The sequence below is a fragment of the Miniopterus natalensis genome, chromosome 1 (genome assembly GCF_054644295.1).
Source record: "Miniopterus natalensis isolate mMinNat1 chromosome 1, mMinNat1.hap1, whole genome shotgun sequence".
Lineage (NCBI taxonomy): Eukaryota > Metazoa > Chordata > Mammalia > Chiroptera > Miniopteridae > Miniopterus > Miniopterus natalensis.
The window spans coordinates 97,608,620-97,635,875 of NC_142081.1; the positions used below are offsets into that span (position 1 = coordinate 97,608,620).

Below are 27,256 nucleotides of genomic sequence, written 5' to 3' on the forward strand. Positions count from 1 at the left end.
GAGGACTGGAGAGTTAACTACTCACAAGGGAGAAGAGTCTAGGCTGCAGGTACCCTGCACACCAGGAACCAGAACTGAGATAAATGCATAAAGCCAGAGGTCATGAAGGACTACAGTCCCATCCCCTATAACGGGGGCCTAAAAATTGCCCACCAGCCTGAAGAAGAAGCAAGGAACCTTGCCATCTGTTACAGTCCTCATGGAAAAAGAGGGTCCATAAGAAATGGAAACCCAGGCTCTCACCAGGCACAGATGTAGGCTCCAAATTCATATTACCCAAACCAGTGACAACCAGTTAATCTCATCCAGCCCCAGCAGAGGAGAAAACAAACTCCCCTTAGGAATGCCTTCATAATACAAAGCACGTGAGACTCCCATAAAAACAAATTACAACTCAAAATGAGCTTACATTGGAAAAAAACAAAAATGAACCACCACAAGAGGAAATAACCATCATAAACAAGAGTAACAAGACATAAAGAGAACTTTCACCCTAAGAATTAGAGATAATAGAATAACCTAAAAGCATCTTTACAATAATCATGTTTAAAGAATGGGAGAATGTTGGAATTGTTGAGAAAGCTGGGTAAAAGACGCAGATGGCTCATTACCGTTCACCCTTTTGCACGTTTGAGATTTCCGTAATAAAAAGTTTCAGGGGAGGTAGAGAGGGTCTAGGGGGATAAACGGTGATGGAAGTAGACTTGCCTTGGGGTGGTAAACACACAATGTATTATAGAATTGTACACCTGAAACCTATATAATTTTATTAACCAGTGTCACCCCAATAAAATCAATTTTAAAAAAAAGACCCTATTCACCTGGATGTTCCAATGGAGAAGACTCTAGAAAGGCAGGATAGTTTCAAGGAAGTACGAGGACGCTACCACTTGCCCTATCCAAAATCCTGGGGAAGTGAATCTGCTTTGAAAAGGAACTGATGAGCCCCATTAACCCAAACCATCACAAAAACACAAGAAACCCCAAGAAATGACTCTATGGAAAATGCTAATTTGCCTTTCCCTTTCAGAGCTGTTTCTTGGAGCTGAGAGTAAAGGATTTAGTGGCATGGGGCAGAGACAGAAGATACGATTTCCTTGCAACACTGTACCTCTAAATGCCACATTCTTAGAATTTTTGTGGATTTCCTTGCAGTTTTTAGCAGCTTGGATACAAGAGTCCCTATTAACATCCTCATTTTTGGCACCAAAAAAAAAAAAAGTTTCAACAATTCCATAATATAAAATTTTTTAAAAGTTAAAGATGTTCAAAGAGCTATGAGAAACCATGAGACAAGAACAGGCAGATTTTTGAAAGCCAAAAAATTGAACACAATATTAAGATAAATAATTTTTTTTAAACTTATAAAGTAGACTAGGCAGAACTGAAGAGAGAATTAAAAACTGGAAAATAGCCTGGCCGGGTGTGGCTCAGTGGTCAAGCATCGACCTAGGATTCAGGAGATCGCAGTTCGATGCCCGGTCAGGGCATATGCCGGGGTTTCGGGCTCCATCCCCAGTCGGGGGTGTGCAGGAGGCAGCCGATCAATGACTCGCTCATCATTGATGTTTCTATCTCTCTCTCTCCCTCTCCCTTCCTCTCTCTGAAGTCGATAAAGACATATTTAAACAAAAACAAACAAAAACCCAACAAGGCCAGTCTTAAACTGGAGTATTTTGATTCACCTCTCTGAAACTGATCACACAAACAAAATTTAGTAAGGATTAAAAGATTTAAACAATAATATGCTTGATCCAATAGACAGATATACAACCCCATATCTATCAAATAAAGAACATACATTCTTTCCAAGCACACTTGGAGAATTTACAGAAATTGATCCAAGAATACTGTAACAAATTTCAGAAAGTTGACACCATACCAGTTCTCTAACAATAATGGTTAGAGCTTAATTATAAGATATATATTAATATTTTTTTAAAAAGATAAACACTGGCCCTGGTCGGGTAGCTCAGCTGGTTAGAGTGTTGTCCTGATATGCCAAGGTTTCAGGTTCCATCCCCCGTTAGGGTACATACAAGAATCAACCAATGAATGCATAAATAAGTGGAACAACAAACTGATGTCTCTCCTTCTCCCTCCCTCCCTCCCTCAAAACAAAAAACAACAAAAAAAACTAATCAATAAAAAAGAAAGAAAGAAAGAAAGAAAGAAGATAAACGCCACATATTTTGGAAACTAAAAGACACTCTTGAGCCCTGGCCAGTGTGCTCAGTGGTTAGAGTGTCTGTCCTCCCACCAAAGGGTTGCGGGTTTGATTCCTGGTCAAGAGCACATACCTGAGTTGCAGGTTTAATCCCCAATTCTGGTTGGGGCGCATGCAGGAGGCAACTAATCCATGTTTCTCTCTCTCACTCCCTCTTCCCCTCCCTCCTTCCCACTCTCTCTAAAAAAAAAAAAAAGTCATTGGAAAAAATATCTTCCAGTGAGGATTAACAAAAGAAACCAAAACAAAAACAACTCCTGAACAACCCATGGGTTAAAGAAGCAATCACAACTGAAATTAAGAAGTATTTAGTACTAACAAATGAAAGCATTACATATCAAATCTTGTGGGATATAGCAAAAGTGCGACCCTAACAAAAAATCTACAGCTTCAAATGCATTTATCAAATAACAAGAATTTCAGAAGTGTTAAACATACACTAAACAGGATTTATAACAGAATACACACGTAAAGTACTAGTAAAACTTGGGAAACCTAAAGAAGATCAATGGATCTTATCAATGCCAAATCCCAGGTTGTGATAGTTTACTATAATTTTATAAAATGTTACCATTGAGGATAACTAGGCAAAGTGTACAGGGATCCTGTAACTTAGTTCTTACAACTACATGTGAGTCTACAATTATCTTAATGAAAATTTTAATTAAAAAAAAAACACAGCCAAAATCCCAAACACTACCACCACCAAATGCTGGCAAGTATATGGAATAATAGGAACTCTCATTGCTGGTGGGAATGCAAAATGGCACAAACATTTTGGAAGACAGTTTGGTAATTTCTTACAAAGCTAAACATACTCTTACCATGTGATCCAACAACTGTGTTCCTTGGTACTTACCCAAATGACTTGAAAACTTATGTTTACACAAAAACCTATATACAAATGTTTTATTGCAGCTTTATTTATACTTGCAAATACTTGGAAGCAACCAAGATGTCTTTCAGTTGGTGAATGGACAAACTATAGTACCTCCAGACAATGGAATATTATTCAGCCCTAAAAAGAAATGAGCTATCAAGCCATGAAAAGGCATGGAGGAATCTTAAATGCATATTACTAAGTGAAACAAGGCAACCTGAAATGGCTGCATGCTGTAGGATTCCAAATATATTAATGTTCTGGAGAAGGCAAAACTATGGTTGCCAAGTGTTGGGGGTCAGGGAGAGCAGAGAGTATTTTTAGGCAGTGAAACAATTCTGTATAATGGTGGGGACATATTATACACTTCCAAATGCAAAAAACGTACACCACCAACAGTGAACCCTAATGTAAATTATGGATTTGGGGTGATAATGTGTCAATATAGGTTCACTGACTGCAACAAATGAGAGTGGCTACGCATATGTTGGGGCGGAGGGTATATGGGAAATTACTGAACCTTCTGCTCAATTTTGCTATGAACTAAAAAATGCTCTAGAAAATAAAGTCTGTTTTTTTAAAGAAGCAAAATGGTGTCATTCACATGAAAAACGGCAAATTAAAAGAAAGGAGAAGAAACAAATATTTATCTGCCATCACTCTGCTGGGTACTTGAATACAATGATAATAAGACAGATACAGTCCTTATCCTCTTAGAGCTTACCATCTAGTATAGGAATCGGATATCAAACAAACAAATCACACAAATGTGAAATTATAATGTTAAACAACAGCATATAAACTGATCTACACTAAAGGTAAAGACAGTGCCACTGAAGAAGTAATTTTTTTTTAAACTATATCTTTACTGATTTCAGAGAGAGGAAGGGAGAGGGAGAGAGAGAGTTGAAACATCAATGATCAGAGTCGTCATTGACTGGCTGCCTTCGGCACACCCCCGACTGGGGATCCAGCCAGCAACCTGGGCATGTGCCCTGACCGGGAATTGAACAGCAATTTCCTGCATCCTAGGTCGATGCTCAACCACTGAGCCACACCCGGCTGGGTTGAAGAAGTAATTTTTAAAAATTTAAATCATTTTTTATTTTTCGCCCAGCTGGGCGTGGTTCAGGGGTGAGTGTCGACCTAGGATCCAGGTGATTGGGGTTCGATTCCCGGTCAGGGCACATGCCCGGGTTGTGGGCTCGATCAATGACTCTCTCATCATTGATGCTTCTATCTTTTTCTCCCTCTCCTTTGCTCTCTCTGAAATCAATAAAGATATATTTAAAAAAAAAAATCATTTTTTATTTTTCAATTACAGTTGACATACATTGTCTCAGGTGTACACAAGTGATTAAGTGATCATCCCCATAAATCTAGTACCTATCTGACACCATGAACAGTTATTAGAATATTATTGACTATATTCGCTATGCTGTACTTTACATTCCCATGACTCTTCTATAACTACCAATTTGTACTTCTTAATCTCTTCACCTGTTCAGTCCCAACCCCCCTACCATCTGGCAACTGTCAAATTGTTCTCCGTATCTGTGAGTCTGTTTCTGTTCTGCTTCTTTGTTTATTGTTGTTTTTAGATTCATTTGTTGGTAGATATATATTTATTGCCATTTATTACTTTTTAAAAAAATCCTCACCAGAGAAAATGTTTTTACTAATTTTAGAGAGGAAGAGGGAGAGAGAAACATCGATGTTTAAGAGAACCACTGAACAGGTGCCTGCCATACATGACCCCACAGGGGATCGAACCCACAACCTAGGTATGTGCCCTGACCAAAAATTGAACTGGCAACCCTTCAGTGCATGGGACAATGCTCTAACCAACCGAGCTACACTGGCCAGGGCTTATTGTTCATATTTTTAATCCCCCCCCCCCTTTTTCTTAAAGAAGGCCCTTTAATATTTCATGAAATACTGGTTTGGCAGTGATGAACTCCTTTAGCTTTTTCTTGTCTGGGAAGTTCTTTATCTGTCCTTCAATTCTAAATAATAGTTTTTGGGTAGAATAATTTTGGTTGTAGGTCCTTGCTTTTCATCACTTTGAGTACTTCTTGCCACTCCCTTCTGGCCTGCAAAGTTTCTGTTGAGAAATCAGCTGACAGTCGTATAGGGAGCTCCCTTCTAGGTAACCAACTGCTTTTCTTTTGCTGCTTTTAAGATTCTGTCTTTAATCTTTTGCATTTTAATTATGATGGGTCTTGGTGTGGATCTCTTTGGGTTCACCTTATTTGGGACTCTTTGTGCTTCCTGGAGTTGTATGTCTATTTCCTTTACCAGGTTAGAGAAGTTTTCTGTCATTACTTTTGCAAACAGGTTTTCAATTTCTTGCTCAGTCTTCTTCCAGCAGCCCTATGATGTGAATGTTCATATGCTTAAGTTGTCCCACATGTTCTTTACACTATCATAATTTTTTTAGATTTTGTTTTCGTTTTGCTGTTATGATTGGGTGTTTTTGTTTCCTTATATTCCAAATTGCTGATTTGATTCTTGCCTTTATCTACTCTACTGTTGATTCCCTGCAAATTATTCTTCATTTCAGTTAGTGAATCCTTTATTTCTGACTGGTTCTTTTTTATGATTCCATGTAATTTTTTATGCTGTTGAAGTTCTCTCTCAGTTCAACTACTCTTCCCTTAAATTCACTGAGCATCCTTATAACCAGTGTTTTGAGCTCTGCCTGTGATAGGGTGCTGGTCTACATTTTGTTTGGTTCTTTTTCTGGAGTTCTGTTCTTTCTTTGGGACGTTTTTCTTTAGCTCCTCATTTTGACAACCTCCCTGTGTTTGTTTCTATGTACAAAGAGCTATACATCCCCTGGACTTGGTTAAGTGGCCTAATGTAGTAGGTGTCCTGTAGGGTCGTGGCACAGCCTCCCCGATCACCCAAGCTGGGCACTCCATATGTAGTTTAGCTTTGATTGCTGTTGGCACGTCAATGGGAGAGATTTACCCCCAGGCTGATCTGCTGCAAGGATTGTCAGTGACCACTGACCATCATGGAAGATCAGCTGTGCAGGGGCCTGCCCCACAAAGCAGGACTTACTTCAGCGGGGCTGTGGTGCCCACTGAGTCCACCCCTTGAGTGTGTTACTGTGGGGGTGGCTGGTGGTGTTTCAACGTGGTCTGAAGCTGTCTACTGGGTACACTGGCTTGAACCTTCCAGGACGTGCAGGCCAAGGTTAGCCATGCCTGTGTTCTGCCCAGGGCTACCTGACTTGAGCTACAAAGTGATCTGCAGATGGCTTCTACTTGTGCTGGGTTTGGAGGTGCTCAGGAGAGGCCCAGTTGCACTGCTGCTAGTGCTAGGCCTGGGGCCACTTAGTGAGAGATACAGAGCACAATGAGGCCAGATGCTACTTGAGAGATTTTAGGAAAGTCTGAAGTGTGAGCCAAGACAGGCCACTTGTATGGAAAAGGCACTGGAAATAGCTTGGGGCAGGGTCCCAGGGATTCACCAGGGCAAACAGTGATAACCAGGTTGATAGAAACTCAGATATGGCGTCCACCTGCCATCTCTGTTGGGGAAGGGCTCATCAAAGAAACAGTGGCCTCTGTCACCACTTCTGTCTGGGAAAAAGTTGCCCCTTCCCCCCCAGCTCTTGTTCTGATGTCAGACACTTCAGTTCCTCCCCGTATGTCCCTGGCGCCTTTCAAGCTGCTATCCCAGCACCGGAGCTCAGAAAGAGTGAGTCAGAGTAAGTCCATGTGCAGGCCCTTTAAAAGGAACAGTTGCCCTGGTTGGTGTGGCTCAGTTGCTTTGAGTGTTGTCCTGTACACTGAAAGATGGAGGGTTCGATTCCCAGTCAGAGCACAGAGCCAGGTTGTGGGTTCAATCCCCAACTGGGGCACATATGGAAGGCAACCAATCGATGTTTCTCTCTCTCTCTTCCTCTGTCTAAAATAAATTTTTTTTTAAAAAAGGAGGAACTGTCTGGGACTCCAGTAGCCCTCTGTCTCACTCAGCTTCAATTCCCATTGTATTTTACAGCCAGAAGTTAGGGGGACTTCTCTTCCCAGTAGCTTGGGCTTGGGGGCCTGGTGTAGAGGTGGGACCCCCTTGCTCCTCAGGGGGAACCCCGGTAGCCAAGATATCCTTCCCAATTTTTATCCACCGCACATGGGTGTGGAATCAGCCCATTCTGTGCATCTCCACCCCTCCTACCAGTCTCGAGGTGGCTTCTTCTTTAAATCCCTTGTTGTAGGACTTCTATTCAGCTAGATTCCAGGCAGTTCTGAATGATGGTTGTTCTGAAGTTTAGTTGTAATTTTGATATGGTTGTGGGAGGATACAAGTACAACTATGTTCACCTATCTGGCCATCCTGACTGGACGTGAGGAAGTGACATTAAAGTGAGAACTAAAGACTGGGTAAGAGTCTGGAGGAGTGTTCTAGGCAGAAGGACTAGAATATGCAAAGGTCAGGGTAGTTGGAATATAGTGATAGATTAGGACATGGGCAAAAATAAGGCTGGAGAAGCAGGCAAGGGTCAGATTATGCAGATTTTGGCTTTTACAATTAGAATGGGGGAGGGAAAACAAACTTTGTCTCCACTATCACCTACCTAATCCAAGCTACCTACCTACTGCTCTGATCTCCACAGCAATAGGTAGGTAGCTTGGATTAGGTAGGTGATAGTGGAGACAAAGAGAAGTGGCAGGATTCTAGATATTTAGATGAAGAATTGATGACTTGGTGATGGACTGAACATTACCAGATGGCGTAGCAAAGTAAGAGCTATGAAAGATTGTAAACTCTAAGGTTTCTGATACAAATGACCAGCTCAACAGAAATGTCATTTACAGAGAAGAAAAATAAAGGAGGAAATAATTGTAGGGGAGTAAGCAGGAAACTAAGAGTTCAGTTTTATGTGTTAAACTTGAGATGTCAGTAAAACATCTAAGTGGAAATATCAAGAAGATAGGTGGGAATATATCCATTGAGCTCAGAATAGAAACATGGGCCCAAACAATGTGTATTGGAATTAAAGCTTTGCAGAATAGTATTTAAAGCCATGAAAGTGAAAGAAATTGCCCAGGGGGAACTTAAAGAGAAGGAAGTTTAAGACTGAGCTCTGGGGAACTTGGACTTCTAAAAAGAGGAAGAGATAAGGAAAATAAGCTAACAGAGGGGTTATAAAAAGTGAAAGACAGTGTTTCAATGAGAGGGATCGACTCTACCTGATAATGCTGAGAGATCAAATGAAGTGAGAGCAGGCTGGGCTTAGCAACATGGTGGTCACTGGGCAGCCTTACCAAGAAAAACTTCAAGGACATGAAAAAGAGAGTCCAGACTAAAGAATGATAAGAGTAGGAGGTGACAAAGTGAAGGTACGGAGTGCAAGCAATTCCTCTGAGAAGCTTCGTTGTGGGGAATGGGTAGATAGTTCAAGCTAGAAGATGTGCTGAAAGGGAAAGATTTTAAAGTGACTTCTCATTTCCTTGTAACAACTGAATCAGGTGATTTATTAAGGAGTTGTTTTTTTTAAATTTAGGAGATAGTAGAACACCTGTGAATGTGGAAAAGGCTTCAGAAGACAGCGAGTCCATAGAATCAGGGAAATGGGGGTTCACTAATGAAGTCCTCTGAAAATTAAGAGGGCATGTGATTTGGGACACAGATGCAGGAATTAAGTATTTGGTAAAAAGGATCAGGACCAAAGTCAAGTCACTGATCTTGTATTTGTAAGACTTCAATATGAAGTTTACCTCTACCTAAAGAAGAAATACCACATTTCCCTATTTTAATGTGGAAGCAGCAACTTCAAAAGTGCAATAGATTCAGCTCGCATAATCTTGAAATGTTTCAGAGAATGCTAGAATATTAGAGTTTGATCATAGCTCTAGAAAAAAGAGCTGTTTTAGAGTAGTGTATAGGTTTTATGGAGCATTTTATCTACAAAGGTAGTAAAGACTAAAAAGTTGTAGCTCCAAAAAGTATTCAGGTGCTAATGACAATTCAACCTAACCTTTGTATGACAGTATTAATTTTACAAAAATCTTTCACACTCATATTCTTCTTCTGCCTTTGTAATACCTTTAGTTTTTAAACATAGGATCTAGAACTAAGTGAAAATATACATCAAAATCTCTGATTCTGGATAATTCTGAGCTCTTAGGAAGACTGAAATAAATGGATCCAATGCAGAAATTTTAGGAAGGTCTGAAATGACTCTGGGAGGGTGCAGATAAATGGCCAACAAACTTGAGTAGTAGCAAACATAAAGAGAAATTACAATCTGTGTTTATAGGAAGATGACTTTTAGTTGCTTACTATACCTTGGGAGGAAGGGAGATAATAATAAAATAAATCAAAAGGGAAAAAACACACACCATTGTGATTATCTTAAAAATCACTCCCTGATGATGATGGGAGAAGATTACCATTCCCTGGGACAGTTTGGACCAGATATTTCTTTTTATATACATTTTTACTGATTTCAGAGAGAGAAAGGGAGAGATAGAAACATCAATGATGAGAGAGAATCATTGATCAGTTGCTTCAGGCATGCTCCCCTACTGGGGATCAAGCCTCCAACAAGGCATGTGCACTGACCAGTAATCAAACCACGACCTCCAGGTTCACAGGTCAACCACTGAGCCACATTGGCTGGGCCAGGACCAGATAGTCCCTTGTTGTGGGAGAGTCCTGTGCATTGTAGGGTGTTTAATACTATCCCTGGTCTCTAGCCACTATTGGCTAGAGGCATATTCTCCACCTCTACCACGGTCATGATAACCAAACATATCTCCTGACATTGCCAAACAACCCCTGGAGTCAGGAAGAGGTGGAGAATTTTCTCCAATTGAAAGTCACTGATCTAGATGGATTCCACTGTGATTCTAGATGATAAGGCAGGCAAGATAAACCTACAAAGAAAGTGGGGAAAGCTTTGACCTTACTTTTTTCCAGATAATAGTTTGCACAATCTTTACAAAAAGCATCTAATGTTCCAAGAATATGCAGTATGTACCAAGAAAAGCAGGCTGAACCCAAGAGAACACACCTTACTACTTAGAGGGACTCTTGGTAACAGATTCTGGAGACCAAGCAGTCATCCTTCTTCTTTTCCACAGTCAGTAACTGATGTGGCTGCCAAAGTATGCACCAAATTAGACCCACACACTGTGGCTCTCACATGCCTATCAAGCCATCGCTCATCTTTCTGTTCTATGGGAGGGAGTCTATGCCCTTTTGGAAACCAGACTCCACTAATGGGTTTAAGACAAAGCCTGTACTGCCTGAACTGCCCTCTTTTAGGGAGAACAGAAGACCACCGCTAAATAGGCCAGGAACACCCTCTTGTCAGTTGTACGCTGACAGGGCTCTACTGATTTCCCTTGACAGAAGAGCCCCTCAGCTCTTTGTCTCTTGTCTTTTTTTACAATTATTTACTCTGCCCATTGAAATCTGATTGGCTTTAGAACCCTGGGCTCAGTGGTGTTATTCATCTTCCCATCACTCTGATGTCAGAGTACTATACTCTAAGGATCCAGGCTTGAGAAGCAATTATTTTCTAAAAGATCTTTCAAAGAGAATCCACAAAATTATTTTGACTTCATATGTTCTAAAAAAGGGATTTCAGAAGCAAAAGATAATCTGTGGAGCCCTTAAGCTTTTCAACTTTTGCATTTCAGTTGGTAGATGTATGCCACCTCCCCCACCCATCAAAATCTTGCAAAATGCCTTTGAGTATTCCTGTTGGTTTACCAAGTTATGCTAGCTTTGCTACAGACAAAATTAACTTCTTCCTTGGTGTGTGAATGTTTGAAGCAAAACTTTGTTTTAAGATATCTGCAGCATAGCCCTAGCTGGTGTGGCCTAGTTGGCTGAGCATTGTCCCCTGCACCAAGAGGTCACCGGTTCGATTCCTGGTCAGGGTACGTGCCTGGGTTGCGGAATCCATCCCCAGTGGGGGGGGGGGGTGCAGGAGGCAGCCCGATAAATGGTTCTCTCTCATTAATGTTACTCTCTCTCTCCCTTCCTCTCTCTAAAATCAATAAAAACATAAAAAAATTAAAGAAAATAAAGTATCTGCAGCATAGCCTAGACTGAGCAGTTAGGCTTCAGCTGAATCAGGAAAGGGTGGAATTGTTGTAACCCAAAACCCAACCCCTTTTGAGGTTCCCACAGTGCTTCTGCTAGACCATGATGAGCTCCTTGAGGGAGAAGCATGCCTTGTTTGTCCGTGGAGCACAGACCTGGCCCAGAGAAGCCTCTCTAAAAGTCTGTTGTGTAAAAGAACAAAATGAACAATGCAGCACATTAACAATAAGATCATTTTGTGTCAATCTTTGTAATTGTTCCTGAAGTAAGAGATCCTTTATTTCTGTTCTCTAGTTCTCTAGTAATTGCTTAAGAAACAAAATAATTTGAACAATAAAAAAACGAAAACAAAACTAGTCTCACAGATCCTAATGGTTTCCATAGGCTCTCCCAGTGATACTATTTTTTTAGCCCTTCTTTCAAAGCACAACTTAAAAAAAGGTTTTTAACCCTTTGAAGTCGTTTGTCTACTCTCAGCCACCAAAGCTTTTTTACCGTTCCGGTCGTATGTCTGCTCTCAGCCACCACAGCAAGGAACCTTACGAATCTTAACTCCATTCATGTACCAGTTCATAATTTCTCTGAAAGCTCTTAAATCCGACCAGTACGACACCCATGTCCAAGTTTAATACGACCGAAAAGGGTTAAATCCCCAAGCACATTGTTTACTGCTTTAAAAGCAGGATGAGGAAGACAACAAGATGGTGGTGTAGGTAACCGTGGTACCTGCTGCCTCCTACAACCACATCAAAATTACAACTAGAATACAGAACAACCATCATTCAGAACCTCCTGAAATCTAGCTGAACAGAAGCCCTACAACCAGGGAACTGAAGAAGCACACTGAGACCGATAGGAAGGGCGGAGATCAGGACCAGAATCTGGGCTGAATGGTGGAGACGGCAGCCCAGGTCCCAAACCCAGGTGCCTCGGTTTAAAACTGGGAAGGGTATCTTGGTGGTGGAGGTTTCCAGAGGAGCAAGGGGTCCCAGTCCCACATGAGGCCCCCCAGCCCAGGGTTCCAGTGCCGGAAAGAGAAGTCCCAAGAATTTTGGACTGTAAAAAGCAGCAGGGATTATGGCTGAGTGACACAGAGGCTGTGGGAGTCCCAGGTAGCTCCTCTTAAAGGATCAGAGCACCGACTTACACAGACTCACTCCCTCTGACCTCCAGCACTGGGAGGCAGCTTGAAAGGAACCTGGGACATTTGAGGAGGAACTAACTTGCCTGGATTCAGGGCGAGAGCTGGAGGGGCAGCTTTCTCCCAGACAGAAGAGCTGGCAGAGGCCATTGCTCCTTTGATGAGCCTTCCCCACACAGAGCAGGTAGGCAGGCAAGCACCTTCTCTGAATCTCCATCAACTTGACACACAGCTTTGGCCCCGCCCTGGTGATTCCCTGAGACCCAGCCCCTCCCTACCTGCAAGCTCATCCAAGTCATTTCCAGTGGCTTTTCTATGCAAGTAGCCTCTCTAGCCTCATGCTTAGGAATTTCCTAAAATCTCTCAAACAAGTAGCAGCTGGTCTCAGCATGCCCTGTACCTCTAGATAAGCGGCCCCAGGCCTGGCACTAGCAGCAGCCTGCATTGGTTCATCGCTTGGCCTCTCCTGGACACTTCCAAGCCTAGCAGAAGTATCAGCCATCTATGGACTGCTGTATAACTCATGCTGGGTGGCCCTGGGCAAGGCACTGGCAGAGGCTGACTTTGCACCTCCCAGGAGACCCCAGAGACAGTGCACCTGGTGGTGAGCTTCGACCACACTGGATTATAACCTTACCACACCCACGAGTGACACACTCAAGGGGTGCACTTTGTGAACACCAAAGCTCCCTTGCTCCATAGGGGTGTCTCCAGCACAGCAGCTCTTCAGCTGTAGTTGCAGCTGGTCCTCACAGCCAATTGGCCTGGGGGTCAATTCCTCCCAGTGACACCAACAGCAACCAAGGCTCAACTACAACAGGACAGTACACACGGCACACACAGGGGAGCACCTAGAACGCCCAGTTCAGGTAACTGGGGAGACTGAGCCACTGGGCCCTACAGGACATCTACACAAAGCCACTCTATAAATTCCAGGAGACACAGCAGCTTTTCCAAATACATAGACACAAACACCAGGAAGCAGCCAAAATGTGAAGGCAAAGAAACATGTCACAAATGGATGAACACAAGAAATCTTCAGAAAAAGAACTAAATGAAATGGAGCCAAGCAAGCTACCAGATATAGAGTTCAAAACAATGGTTATAAGGATGCCCGAGGATCTTAGTAAGACTATTAAGGAAATTAGTGAGACCATCAACGACATAATAAACAACCAGTCAGAAAGGAAGCCTACACTAACTGAAAGGATGAATAATTTACAGGGAATCAACAGTAGAGGACGCTGAGAATCAAATCAACAATTTGGAATATGAGGAAACAAAAAACACCCAATCAGAAGAGCAAAAAGAGAATCCTGAAACTTGAAGATAGCATAAGGAGTCTCTGGGACAACTTCAAGCACACCAACATTCGTATTATTAGGATGCCAGAGGGAGAAGAAAGAGAGCAAGAAATTGAAAACCTATTTGAAAAAACAATCTGAGAAAACTTCCCCTACCTGGTGAAAGAACAGACTTACTAGTCCAGGAAGCACAGAGTCCCAAACAAGAGGAACCTAAAGAGGCCCACAGCAAGACACATCATAATTAAAATGCCAAAGGTTAAAGACAAAGAGAGAATCTTAAAAGCAGCAAGAGAAAAGCAGTTAGTTACCTACAAGGGAGCACCCATAAGACTGTCAGCTGATTTCTCAACAGAAACTTTGCAGGCCAGAAGGGAGTGTCAAGATATATTCAAAGTGATGAAAAGCAAGAACCTACAACCAAGATTACCCTACCCAGCAAAGCTATCATTTAGAATTGAAGGTCAGATAAAGAGCTTCACAGATAAGAAAAAGCTAAAGGAGTTCATCACCACCAGACCAGTACTACATGAAATGCTGAAGAGTCTTCTTTAAGAAGAAGCTAATGAACAAAAGAATCTGACAAACTAAATAGACCCAGAGACACTGAAGCATGAAACGCACTGTTGTATCTCAGAAGGAAGAGGGAAGGGGGGTAGAGGGTGGGAAGAGATTAACCAAAGAGAGTTACAGGCATATATGCATAACCCACTGGCACAGACAGTAATAGGGTGACGGTCTGGGGAGGAGGATGGAAGCAAGTGTAGAGGGTCAATGGGGGAAAAATGGGACTCCTATAATAGTTTCAACAATAAAGATAAATTTAAAAATAAATAAATAAAAGCAGGATCAGAAAAAGGAGGGCACAGACCAAATTGATTTTGTAAAATTAAATTCAGAAGGAAAAGAAGGTACACATCTAAGGTTTTAAGTCACTGTTACCAATTCCTGATCTCCAAATCCAGGGGGAAGGTAAATTCAGGGGGTGAGATTAGGCCTCAGCTACGCTGGCATTTATAAAACATTCTGGCAGTGCTCTGCCAGGCAGTCTATAATTGGAGAGTTTGCCTCAGAGACTTAAAATGAACTCAGAGTTTCAGAAGCCAACAACCAGGTCCCCTGAGCAGTGAGCTGTGTAGCCATGGGGCTGCTGCTGTCCAGAACACAGCACTGGGTGCCTGCCACTGAGCTCACATGTGTGCACACACACACCAGTTCTGAAGTCTCTTTTTTCAAAGTTCTAAAGGCATGACCTCAACACCTGCTGTACTTCCTGCAGACAGAAAGGCTCTGGAGCTCCACTTGTTCCTCGCACGAGGCTGCACTTTCTAGGAACGACCGCACACACACAAAGGCTGGCCAGCTGCCAAGGCAGGGGCAGCCTCAGTCGCCTCTGGCCTGAACTTTCCCAGTGCTGTCAGGGCCGGATCCCACTATAAGCTGACTCATCGGCCAGCATGGAACCCTGCCAACCACCCAGCGGTGCAGGGGCTGCCGGCAACTCACAGATGTCTTGCTACACCAGAGAAATCAGCTGAGACACAGGTCTGGGCTGGCAGCCAGGTTGCTGCTGCTGCTGTTGCGGACACAGGGCTTTTCTGATCCTTATCCTATCTCTGCCACTACCTTCCTGGCGATCTGAGGGAAAACATCCGTGTGTCTCAGCATCTTCCCTGACTCAGAGCAGGTCTGTGCAAAATCAGCAGAGGTGGCACTGATTGGATTACAGAGCACCTGGAGCACCACCACCTACCACATGCTATCTCAGTTAATCCTCACAACATCCTTCTATTCCCTCGGCAGGCCTGACAGAAGTCCTCCTCTTGAAAGAACTTTCAATTACAGACTGTCTCTCTAAGCAGCCCATACTAGGCTCCCTACAGACAGTATCAGAATAATATGTGATAATTCAAGCCTGTGAAACATTACAGTGTGCTGTCATAGTTCGGGAAAGGGAATCGAGAAAGAAGAGCCAGAAGCCTTTTATGTTATTTTTTTTTTCTGTCTCTCCCATTTTACATTTCTTTTCAATTAACACAGGAAGTGCCATTCTTCAAGAGTGAGACTTGGCAAGATGTGCTAATTCATTTGTTCCCTGGTACACTCTGCACCAGTTCTCACTTATGCTTGTGTTCAGTCACCCTTTCACAATGTGGCACTTCTTTACCACTGAGTTCAGCACTGGGTCACACAAGAGAAATGGTATGCCAACAGGAGAATGAAAACAATATGGAGCCATAAAATGCCTGTACTCCCCTTCTAATTTTTTTGTTCTGTTGGCAAGTAAATCCACAAAATATTTAAATATCTCTCTGTTAGCCACTAAGTTTGATAACTTCTGTAAGTTTTTCATAAGGGTGTGTGATTGCCATTTTGCAACCAGCGATTACAATAAAAATTTCCTTTTAAGTCACTAAAAATTTTTTTAAATCTGTGAGAAGACACAGGTTCAGAGAGATGAAGAGCCCTATCAAAAGATCAGTGGATAATAAATGGAAGAGAATGGGACTTGAACCCCACTTTGTTGACTCTGGAAATCTCCTGCCAACACTGCTATTGTAAACTCAGATGAACTGCACAGGTTCCTTTATAGAAAGGCTGATTTTTCAGGTTCCAAAGAACTTTTCTTATGCGACTTTTAGTTGCCCTGTGAAAATCCACAGCTTTTCATGACTGATTTCTAAACAGCAGCACTGGACCACATGAAGAGTATGTTCTTATGGGGAGTATGCAAATATTACTAGCTTTATCATGAACTCCTTGCCTAAGCACCAGTAAGTCACTCTACCCAGAACAACTTAACATTGCTCCCATTCTTTGGGTGAGGAAAAATTGCTTTGCAGGTCAGAAAGAGAAGAGGAATTAGAAGTCAAAGGCTTGGTTAAGAAGACTCCTTAAGCTCCACCCTCTGATATAATTCATTAGGACCCTGCAATCTATATATTTTTAAAGCTCCCTAGATGATGCTAATGCTCAGCTATGTTTAAAAATCACTTAAGCTAGCCTTGGCTAAAATGAGAATTTTGAGGTCTACCTTTAGTGAAATGAAATCTTGTCTACAAGGCTCTCTGTTAGAAAACATATACAATGCAAGTGCTTCTTGTCAGCTACATTTAGCGGCAAAACAATAAAACTGTCCTTAAAGAACACGTTCCTGGGTTAGCCTGGAGCTAAGAAACTGTCTTAGGCAAGATTGTTTACTTTACTACTAGAAAATCTGTAATAAGAATTACACGTCTCATATTTAGATATACCTCATAACACTGTTGCTACCTCATCCTTCCTTCAAAAAAAGGACTGTATTGATATTTTTTTACTTCAAACTTGTAACAATATATGAGCAGTAACTTACACATTTCTTTGCTTTAATCAAAACAAGTATGACAAAAAAATTCAGTCTGTTAATGCCTAGGCTGCTGGTCACTAAAGCGGGGTGAGAAGGCACAGACTGGCATAGACCCTGGCCCTGGCAGTCCAGTACCCCTCTCTGGCTAGCCTTTAGGCAGAACAAATGACCCCCACCACCAGAAGACTGACCTGCTTGAGCTGCTCATCCTGTTTCCAGCCTGGCTGCCCAGCTGCGGAGACTGAAGGTGGGGCCTTGGCAGCACCTTTGGCATGGTCTTCTTGAGCTTGCTGTCCGTGTGGTGGGAGCCCTGGTACTGGAAGGAGACCAGATTCGGGTGCCACTCTGGGGTCTTGGTGAGCCACTTTTTGCCCATGAAAATATTTTGAAGCAGCCTGGGCCTCTTTCTCAGCCACCTCTGCAATGTCATCATCCCCATCCTCATCTTCCAAGCCTCCCTCCTCTTCCTCATGCTCTGAGTTTGCGTTGCTCCGTTCAAAAACTCGGGTCACTGCTGTGGCCGGAGGAACTCTGGCTAAGGGACCCAGGGAAGGGCTGCCAGAAGGACGCCCAGATGTGGCAGAAAGGAGAGTCTGTGTGACCAGCTTCTGGGTATACAAGAACTGGGCTTCTCTTATCTGCTGTCCCTGCTTCGCTCTGGCATCCATCCCCAGAGGAGCTAGGTTCGATGGCTGCTGCTGTGGTGGCTGATGCTGCAGCGGTTCCATCAGGGCCTCAAGTGCTTCACCCACCAATTGGCATGGCTCTGAACCTGGGCACAGCCCAGCAGGCACACTGGGTCTAAACCTTAAGTGATTAATAGAAACCACAAAGGAGAAAAAAAGGAAAAAAACAAACAAACACTATGTAAAACAGGTATAAAAGGCTTTTTTCCCTCCAGTAAAGGGTATGAGTTCTGAACACTAAATATATGCTCCTCATTGGCCAGCACACTGAAGGGTCTTGGGTTCAATTTCCAGTCAAGGGCACATACCTTGGTTGTGGGTTGGCTCCCTGCCAGGGAGGCAGCCAGTCGATATGTCTCTCTCACATTGATGTTTGTCTCTCTTTCCCCCCCTCCCTTCTACTCTCTCTAAAAAGGCAATGGGAAAAATATCGTAACGTGAGGACTAAAAGAAAAAAAAGAAATAAATACATGCTCCTAAACCTGAATTTTAAGATGGATGAGTGAGTGGTGGGAATTTCAGGGGTGGGTAGGCAGGGAAGGATGTGAAGAAGAGGAACAGGATTTAAGAGGGAAATATGGGATGAATCTCAGTAGTGATAGATGGTGCAGGTTTAAAGACGCAAATCCAGACAAAATCAAGTCTACAAGCATCTGTGTTCTGATCTCTCTCCTTCGGCATTACCAAACATTAATCTGTTTATTACTGGAAAGGCAACTGGGTTGTGTGTATTGCCCTGGCCAGTGTGGCTAGGTGGTTAAAGCATCAGCCCACGCACCGAAGGGTGGCCGGTTCGATCCCTGGCCCCAGTTGGGGTGTGTGCAGAAGGCAACCAATTGACATGTTTTCTCTCACATCGATGTTTCTGTTTCTCCCCCTACCCACCTCCCTCCCACTCTCTTTAAAAATCAATGGAAAAAATATCCTCAGGTGAGGATTTAAAAAAAAAGTTGTGCGTATGAAAGCCATAATAATAAAGGAAAAAAAGGGCTTGCCTACAAAAGAGAAATTATTGTTTATGTTCTCAGGCCCATCAGAGAAAGAAATTATCATCCAAGCTAGACACAGACCTATTAGGCAGACAGAATGATCTCTTTCACAGAAAAGAAGAATCCAGCAAACTGCTCTTAGGTCTAAACTTTTCAAATTTCCCAGATCAAATTGCCAGCCTGCTTTTCAAGTGGGTAGGCCACGACAACTGGACATTATACCCTCAAAAAGAATCTAACTTCAACAAGATAAAAGAATGTATGCCCCCCAAGGAGGCAAGAACAAACAAGGAGGAATTCCTCTGGAGATTTTAAAGTTAATTAATTTGAAACAGATATCAATATTATCTAAACAAGTTAATGCTTCTTTTTTATAAACAGCCAAGTAAACTCTTCACATCCCCTTTCGTTCTGATTCACTTCTACTATATTCTATGATGAATTCAAAAAGAAAAGGCTTTCAGGTCAAGTGTATTCTGGGGATTGGTTTATAGGCATTCTTACCAATCAGTCTCCAAATATACACCCCTTTCACAAGCTCTTTTCCTCTCACTCTCCAAGTCCCTACCCCCAACAATCTTCACTTGAGTTGTTTCCTCAGCAAGGATCCATAACTGCATGGGGATCACTACTACGCCTGGGTAAATTTTAGGTGAACATGGCTTGCAATATGGCATACAATGTTATTATCACATGAAAGGAGAATGCACTGAACAGGTTGGGACTTGATATTCACGTTGTTCTGTTGTTTTAGGATTGGGTAGAAAGGTTAAAAAAAACTAAATGTCTAGCATCTTCAAAAATTCATGGGGAAGTAATCACATCCCTAGCAATAAAAACTGCTTGGATTTATAAATATTTTAATGAGTTAGAGAAAAAAAATGTCTAATTTTTCAAGCTAGGCAAAAAAATAGAGATAAAAGTCTAATTTTCTGTTTCTCTTAGAAGCTTTTGCCTTTTATATTCTGAGAAAGATTCAAATTCCAGCTTGCCTCCTACTACCTTTAATTCCTCTTTTAGCCGTTTAGAAAGTGTGAGTTATGCCTGTAGCATAATTTCATTCTGCTTTAGCCCTTTTTATAGTGTAACAAAGCAGGAAAAGATTTACACCCACATTAAATAGTCAGCAAAAGTGCTCATTTAAAATAAAAACAATTTGCATCAAAGAAAATTAAACAAAAGAATAAAGCTAATAATTCGTTGGCCATTTTAAATTTCCTTATAATCATTACAGTCAATCACGAGCCGGAAATTTTTCAGCCAAGTCTTGCCAGTTATTGAACAACTGCTTCTGGTGGCACCATCTTCTCTGTATGCTGTCCCCAGCAGAGGAGGATTGTGTCTCAGTTTCTTTAGTAAGATTTAAATGACTCAGTTCTACAACTCAATTACACACACCCTCCCCGCCAAAAGCCCATCTTCCTCCGTCCCTAAGCAGCCAGTCGATCCAAACAACAATACCACCTGCCTACATTTAGAAACTTATCTCAGAAATCTAAGCCACTTCGTCCCCTCACACGGCCCCCTCCCCCATTTCCCCTAAAGTTCCCGGACCACCAAGACTGGAGCAACCGACTGTTTGCAGCTTTGAACCCAGCCTCGCTCACCATTCCCTCTACCTTCGCTGCGGGATCTCTCTAGCCTCGGCCCCTTCAAGCCCCACACCTCCCTCCCCGGTCATTCCCCCACCCCGGTTCTTTATAACCCCTGCCCAATCCAGCCTTATCACTTTTACCTCTATCAAGCCCTCGCAGCCAATCCGCCTGCTCTTCTCTGATCGCCCCAATCCCACCCATCTCGCCTTCTCAGTTCCCCGGGGGGGGGGCCTTTACTCGGACCATCCCTTTATCTCCAATCACCCTAAAGGGCGCAGGGCGTCTCCGGTCTCCTCCCAGCACTCTCACCTTTCCCCCGCAACCCCCGCGCTCAGTCGGCCAGCGCCTTCACGTCTACCCCTGCACACCTGCCTCCCTTTTACCCTTCCGTCCCCTCCACCTGCTACAGCCCTTGCTCCCGCCGCGGCTGAGGGAGCCGGGCCCGCGCAGTTTACCTATGCGGGGCGCCCGAGGTCCGCCGGCTGCGGAGGAGGCGGATGCTCACGCCCCGGCGCTAACGCTGCGTCTCCAACTGGTCCGAAACCGAGGGCCACAGCCGGGGCGGGGCCCGCACCGGAAGCGGCGCCGCGGGGCCCGCCTGTCCACCCTGGGCTGGGGGAAAGGGCGGGGCCTCACGGGATGGGGTGCGGCCTGAAGCCGGAAGCGGCCAAAAGGGGATCGAGGGGCGGAGTCAGGCGGAAGTGACTTCTAGGGACCGCTCCACCCAAGTAAGTCGTGAGCGGAAGCGCATTAAAGTTGGCGGAAGCTTCCGCCAAAGGAAAAGCGCGGACGTGGAAGCGATCGGTTGTGAGCACTTCCGCGGGAGTTGAAAAAGAGCTGGTGTTCACCAGGTTTTTCTGCGCGTTTTCTGGGTTGCGGAGGTTGGTGTTGCGCGGGTGGCAGGTCGGGAAGAAGGTAAATCAAGAACTAGGAGTGTCAGTGTTTTCTGTTGCTGCCGTCCCCTTTCCAGCCTCTGAGATTCCCGCTTCCAGATCAACTTTTCTCTGAACTCCATTCTTTCGTGGATTGAGACCTGGCTGTCCTTTGAGGCATCACTTGGAACACCCGTCACATGGGCATTAGTATTCTCACTTTCGAGGTTCCAAAGGTGGGGGATTATGTGCCAAACACTGTCACCTCGTAAAAAGCGTTACTTCTCCGACGCTTACTGTCAAGACTCTTCACCCATTTAACCGCCTCTGTAGAGAGCATCTACTTATTTGTGCATCCAACCCCATACCTTACTTTCTTCTGTCTCCCATCTTGATAATTTCATAGTCAATGTGGACAACCCAATCAACATCCGTGCATTATCTCTAGCGACTCTTAATATCAGCCTCTCAATCCCAGTCAAAAACCTGGATCTTATCACCAAAAATGCTCTGACGTCAGGAATACTGTCCAGTCACAGCCTGATATACTTTCACCTCGACTGTTCAAGAACTTCACCATAGCCCTAGCCGGTGTGGCTCAATGGTTAGAGGTGCCGCCCCCCCCCCCCCCCCCAATGATTGCGAGTTTGATTACCCAAACCGGGTCACATCCATGTCCCTCTCCCTCCCTCCCCTCCCCTCCCCCTTCCCCTCCCTAAAAATCAATGGGAAAAAATATATACTTGGGGGATGATTAACAAGAAAAATGAACTTCACCATAACTGTTTTTTTCACTATGTCAGGACCGACAATCTGTTGAAAGCCTGTGCTTAGTCTTCACTCTTCACTTCCCTCCTTATCCACCTTAGATTTAATGGTACATCACTACAATCTTGCTCTTATTTACTCTTAAGCCTGTCCAACATTTTTCCCCAACTGAGTACTCTACCCTGAATGGATCAACATGCCTCTCCATGCCTGTGCCTTGTCATAGAAAATTGCCCTGTTGAACAGATTATCACTAAATTAATAATTTCAACCTTAAATGGACTGTGAACAGGGCCTGGAAATTTCATTATATTTTTCTGGTTAACTTGCTCTCTCCACCATGTCTGCAGATCTCCAACCCAACACTTACTGTACCCCTTCCTCTAATTATCTTACTATACATATAAGTAACAGAAAATGTAGAATGCCCTAAAATCTAGAAATCTACATGTATTCCCATTCTATCCTTTCTTCCTATAATGCAATCAAAAATGTTCATTGAACTCTCACTATATGCCAGGCAAGGCACTCATGTAGGTGCTTGTTGAGCATTGAACAAAAAAGCTCCTTGTCATAAAGGATCTTTCTAGTGCAGAGAGACAGAGAAACAAATATATATCTGCTATGAGGGGATATGTGCTATGAAGAAGAACACAGCAGGATAAGGTTTAGACAGTGGTGTCAGGTAGCTGATATTTTATTATTTTGTGTTTTAATTTGTTGAAAGTATCACAGATGTCCCCTTTTTCCCCCACTGATCCCCTCCACCCTGCACATCCCCCTCCAGCCTTCACCACACTATTGTCTGTGTCCATGGGTTTTGCATATATGCATATAAATTCTTAGGTTAATCTCTCCCCACCCACCCCTGCCTTCCTTCTGAGATTCATCAGTCTGTACCATGCTTTTGTGTCTCTGCTCTATTTTGTTCATAGGTTTATTTTGTTCATTAGATTCCACGTATGAGTAAGATTATGTGATACTTGTCTTTCTCTGACTGGCTTATTTCTCTTAGCACAATACTCTCCAGGCCACACAATGCTGCCTGATAGGGTAAGGGACCCTTCTTTTTTACAGCAGCATAGTATTCCAGGGTGTAAATGTCCAAGAAGATGCTTGATATGATTTCAATCTTTTTGAACTTGTAGAGACTTGTTTTGTGTCCTAACATGTGGTCTGTCTTTGAGAATGTCCCATGTGCACTTGAGGAGAATGTATATTCTGCAGCTTCGGGGTGAAATGTTCTGTAAATGGCAATTAAATCCATCAGATCTAGTGTGTCATTTAAAGTCACTGTTTCCTTGTTGACTTTTTGTCTGGAAGATCTAGCCTGTGAAGTCAGTAGGGTGTTAAAGTACCCTACTATGATTGTATTGCAGTTGATCTCTTCCTAAAGACCTCCAAAACTATTTTTTCAGCCTGTGTGAGTCTTTTGTTTTGAGGTGGGTCTCTTGTAGACAGCATATATTTGGGTCATATTTTCTTTTTCTTCTTTTTTCTTTTTTAATATATCTTTATTGATTTCAGAGAGAAGGGAGAGGGAGAGAAAGGGAAACATCAGTGATGAGAGAGGCATTGATTGGCTGCCTCCTGCATGCCCCCTACTGGGGATCAAGCCCAAAACCCTGGCATGTGCCCTGACCTAGAATTGAACTGCAACCTCCTGGACCATAGGTCCGCACTCAACTGTTGAGCCATGCCAGCCAGGCAGGTCATGTTTTCTTATTCATTCAGCTACCCTGTGTCTTTTGATTAGAGCATCTAATCCATTTATGTTTAAGGTTATTATTGATAGGTGCTTATCTATTGCCATTTTAATTCTTTATGCCTATGTTTCTCTCTATTTCTACTTCTTATTACAGCAAGCCCTTTAACATTTCTTACGATGCTAGTTTGGTGGTGACAAATTCCTTTAGCCTTTTTTTTGTCTTGGAATCTCTTTATTTCACCATCTATTTTGAATAATAACCTTTTGGGTAGAGTAGTCTTGGTTTCAGATCCTTGCTTTTCATTACCTTGAATACTTCATGCCATTTCCTTCTGGCCTGTAGAGTTTCTGATGAGAAGTCAGCTGACAGCCTTATGGGAGCTCCTTTGTAGGTAACAGATTGCTTTTTTCTTGCTTCCTCTAAGATGCTCTCTTTGTCTTGGATTTTTGACATTTTAATTATGATGTGTCTGTGTGTTGGCCTCTTTGGGTTGTTCTTGCTTGGGACTCTCTGTGCCTCCTGAACTTGTGTGACTTTTTCCTTTACCAGGTTAGGGAAGTTTTCTGTCATTATTTCTTCAAGCAGGTCCTCTATCCCTTGCTTACTTTCTTCCCCTTCTGGTTCTCCTGTGATGCAAATACTGTTATGTTTCATTTTGTCCCACAACTCCCTTAAACTGTCCTCACCTGAGGACATTTTTTTCCATTGCTTTTTCAGAAAGAGTGGAAGGGAGAGAGAGAGAGAAAGAGAGAAAAATCAATGTGAGAGAGATACATCAATTGGTTGCCTCCTGCATGTGCCCTGACTGGGGCTGGGAATCAAGCCTGCAACTGAGGTTTGTGCCCTTGGGCAAAATTGAACCCAGGACCCTTCAGTCCACAGGCTGACTCTCTAACTATTAAACTAAACTGGCTAGGGCACTATCCTCCTGTTTTTAAGTCTTTCTTTCTTTCTTTCTTTCTTTCTTTCTTTCTTTCTTTCTTTCTTTCTTTCTTTCTTTCTTCTTCTTTCTTTCTTTCTTGGCACTATCCTCCTGTTTTTAAGTCTTTCTTTCTTTCTTTCTTTCTTTTCTTTCTTTCTTTCTTTCTTTCTTTCTTTCTTTCTTTCTTTCTTTCTTTCTTTCTTTCTTTCTCTCTCTCTCTCTCTCTCTCTCTCTCTCTCTCTCTCTCTCTTTCTTTCTTTCTTTCTTTCTTTCTTTTTCTTTTTCTTTTTTAAACAGATCAGTTGTTTAATCAGGTTCTTCGTAAGAAATTCAGAACACATTTGTGAGGATAAAGCCCATTGGTGAGAGCAAACAAAGAGCAGAGGTAGCCGTGGAACTGAGGGACAGCTTTGATTTTAGACAGAATCTGCGAGTCCACGGCTTTCTGGTCAACCTTGCATTGCTCTGTAATCTCGTATTTCTCTCTCTCTGTGTCGAAGATCTCACTCTCCTGGTGCCAGGGCTTGCACAGCTTCTTCTTCTTGAAGTAAGCATCAGTGAGATGCTTGAGGATCTTCCCGTCACTGATGTCAGTTTTGGTGGAGGTGGTGATGACAAATTTCTAGTGTTTTCTCCACAGAGAACTTGATTAAGGGACAGGTTCCAGTCACAAGTAGCAAACTACTGCTCAGTTCTTTCAGGAAAACCACCCTCTTGCCTCTGTGGAGCCCAGAGAGGATGATCAGAATGGTCCCAGAAGTGATGCTGGCCTGCAGTTTCCTCACATGCCGACTGAAGGGTTTCTTGCCGTGGCTCAACAGCTTTTGAGGCACATCTTTAGGAGGATAATACCTAGACATTTTGCAAAGTTTGCCCACTTGGGTACCACCATTCTTGTCACTACCAACTGGTTTTGTGACAGTAGCAAGAACTTCCTCCTTTTTCTTTTTAATCCTGGATTTAGTAGCTGAGTACCTCCTCTTGTACATGACCTTTCGGGAGTACATAGTCGACTGGGAATAGCTGCCAGTTCCTCTGATGAGGATGGGGTTGTGGCTGCAGTGGGGCTTCCCCTTCTTAGGCATCTTGGCCTTCGGGTTACCCTTCTTAACCTTGCCACCTGCATCAGCCTTCTTGGCTTCAGGTTTCTTCTCCTTAGTGTCAGGTTTTTTTCTCCTTAGTATCCGGCTTCTCGGTTTTCTTTTCACCCTCCGTCTTGCAAGATGGGAAAGAGAACTCTAAATTGTTTTTTCTTTTTGGTTCTCTGATTGAGTGATTTTTTTTCTACCATGTCTTCTAATTCTCTGATCTAATCCTCAGCTTCCCCTACTCTGCTGTTTACTCCTTCTAATGTAGTTTTTATTTCTAATATTCTTCATTTCCTTCATAGTTTCCATTTTTTTTCTCATGCAGTTGAGCATGCTTACAATCAGTATTCTGAATTCTATATCTGATAGATTGCTTATCTCCATTTCACTTAGCTCTTCTTCTGGAGTATTCTCTTGTTCTTTCATTTGAGACTTGGTTTTTTTCCTCCCTATTTTGTCTGACGATTTGGGTTTGTTTCTATGTATTAGGTAGATCTGCTGCAACTCCCAGTCTTTTTGGATGGTCTCTGGTGCAAGCCAATGTCAGATGCTGTTTGTGACTGGCTTTGAGTACCCTGTTTGAAGCTTTCAGCAATCCATAGCTTGTGGCTCCCTCTTCTGGACTGGGTGAATTTGGACAGGACTAAGATGTGTACCCAGGTCTGCTTTTCCAAGCCCCTGGTCCAGAAGCAGATCAGGCAGAGACTCAAAGTGCTCAGAGGCTGATTGTTATACAAAGAGTCTTAATGGGCCTCAGGCTGTAAAACACAGCAAGGCATAAACTCCACAGGGTGAGTGGAGAGGTTTTCAACAGGTGGGGCAATAGCCCCCTCATACCCTCCTGGAAGCTTCCTGGATTGTGAAGGTCTGCCTGAGAAAGATGTCCTCTGCCATATGGAGGAATGACTCAGCATAGGAATCCAGACAGATTCCCTCTGAGCTCTATCTTCGGAGTCCACAACCCTGGATTCTCCTCATACAGCTCTAGTCCACTCTGCCTTCTCTCTGCTGGACCTCAAGGTGAGCTGGCTGCACACAAAAGTTTGTGTGTTGGCCCTTTAAGAGGGTGCCTATCCTGGAAAATTGCTGCATTTTTCCAGTTTTCTGTTCAGGACCACTAATTGCTGAGATGTGAATGCATACCAAAATAAAAGCAATTCATTGTGTTCTAAAAATTTATTTTTTTAAAAAAAGAGGGTTCCTGCATTTCCAGCTATCTCTCCCTGGTGGACAGATACCCTGCTGCTTTTCTCAGCCAGATGTTATATGGGCACCTTTCTCAGTTCTGGTGCTCTGGGCTGGTGAGCCCAGCTTGGGATTTAGAACCCAAAGTTCTCAGTGGGAACCCCCCACAGCTGAGATATCTCTCCGGAACTTCAGCTGCTGACTGTGGGAGCCCAGCCAGCCCTCTCGTGCCTCCACACTTCCTACCAGTCTCTATGCAGTCTCCTCCACTTTATGTCCTTGGTTATAAGGGTGCTCTCCAGCTAGTCTTCATTTGATTATTCAGGATGGTTTTTCTATATTTTAGTTGTAATTCCAGTTTGGTCCTGGGAGAGTGTCAGTGTGGCTTCCACTTAATCCACCACCATCTTGGAATCTCTCAGGTAGGTGTTATTTTAGATGTTAGAGAAGAACTTATTGGTAAGGGACATTTAAGCA

The 27,256-nt window shown here is 43.1% G+C and overlaps 1 protein-coding gene and 1 pseudogene across 3 annotated transcripts in view; both read right to left on the minus strand.

Annotated features, from left to right (window-relative positions):
- The window catches only part of ARID3B (AT-rich interaction domain 3B), a 57,079-nt gene extending 36,300 nt beyond the window's left edge, over positions 1-20,779 (minus strand). For 2 of the 3 annotated variants that reach the window (XM_087824315.1, XM_087824304.1), the window contains exons 1-2: positions 20,691-20,779; positions 17,157-17,772 (exon numbers count right to left, since the gene is read on the minus strand). In XM_087824315.1, the coding sequence (XP_087680441.1) occupies positions 17,157-17,693 (537 nt within the window). In that variant the 5' untranslated portion in view covers positions 17,694-17,772; positions 20,691-20,779. Of the gene's footprint in view, positions 1-17,156; positions 18,491-20,690 lie in introns of those variants that run through there. The other variant, XM_016210522.2, reaches the window with a different exon arrangement.
- Positions 20,780-24,816: 4,037 nt separating this feature from the next.
- Positions 24,817-26,373, minus strand: LOC107535215 (large ribosomal subunit protein eL6 pseudogene; annotated as a pseudogene).
- Positions 26,374-27,256: the final 883 nt, after the last annotated feature.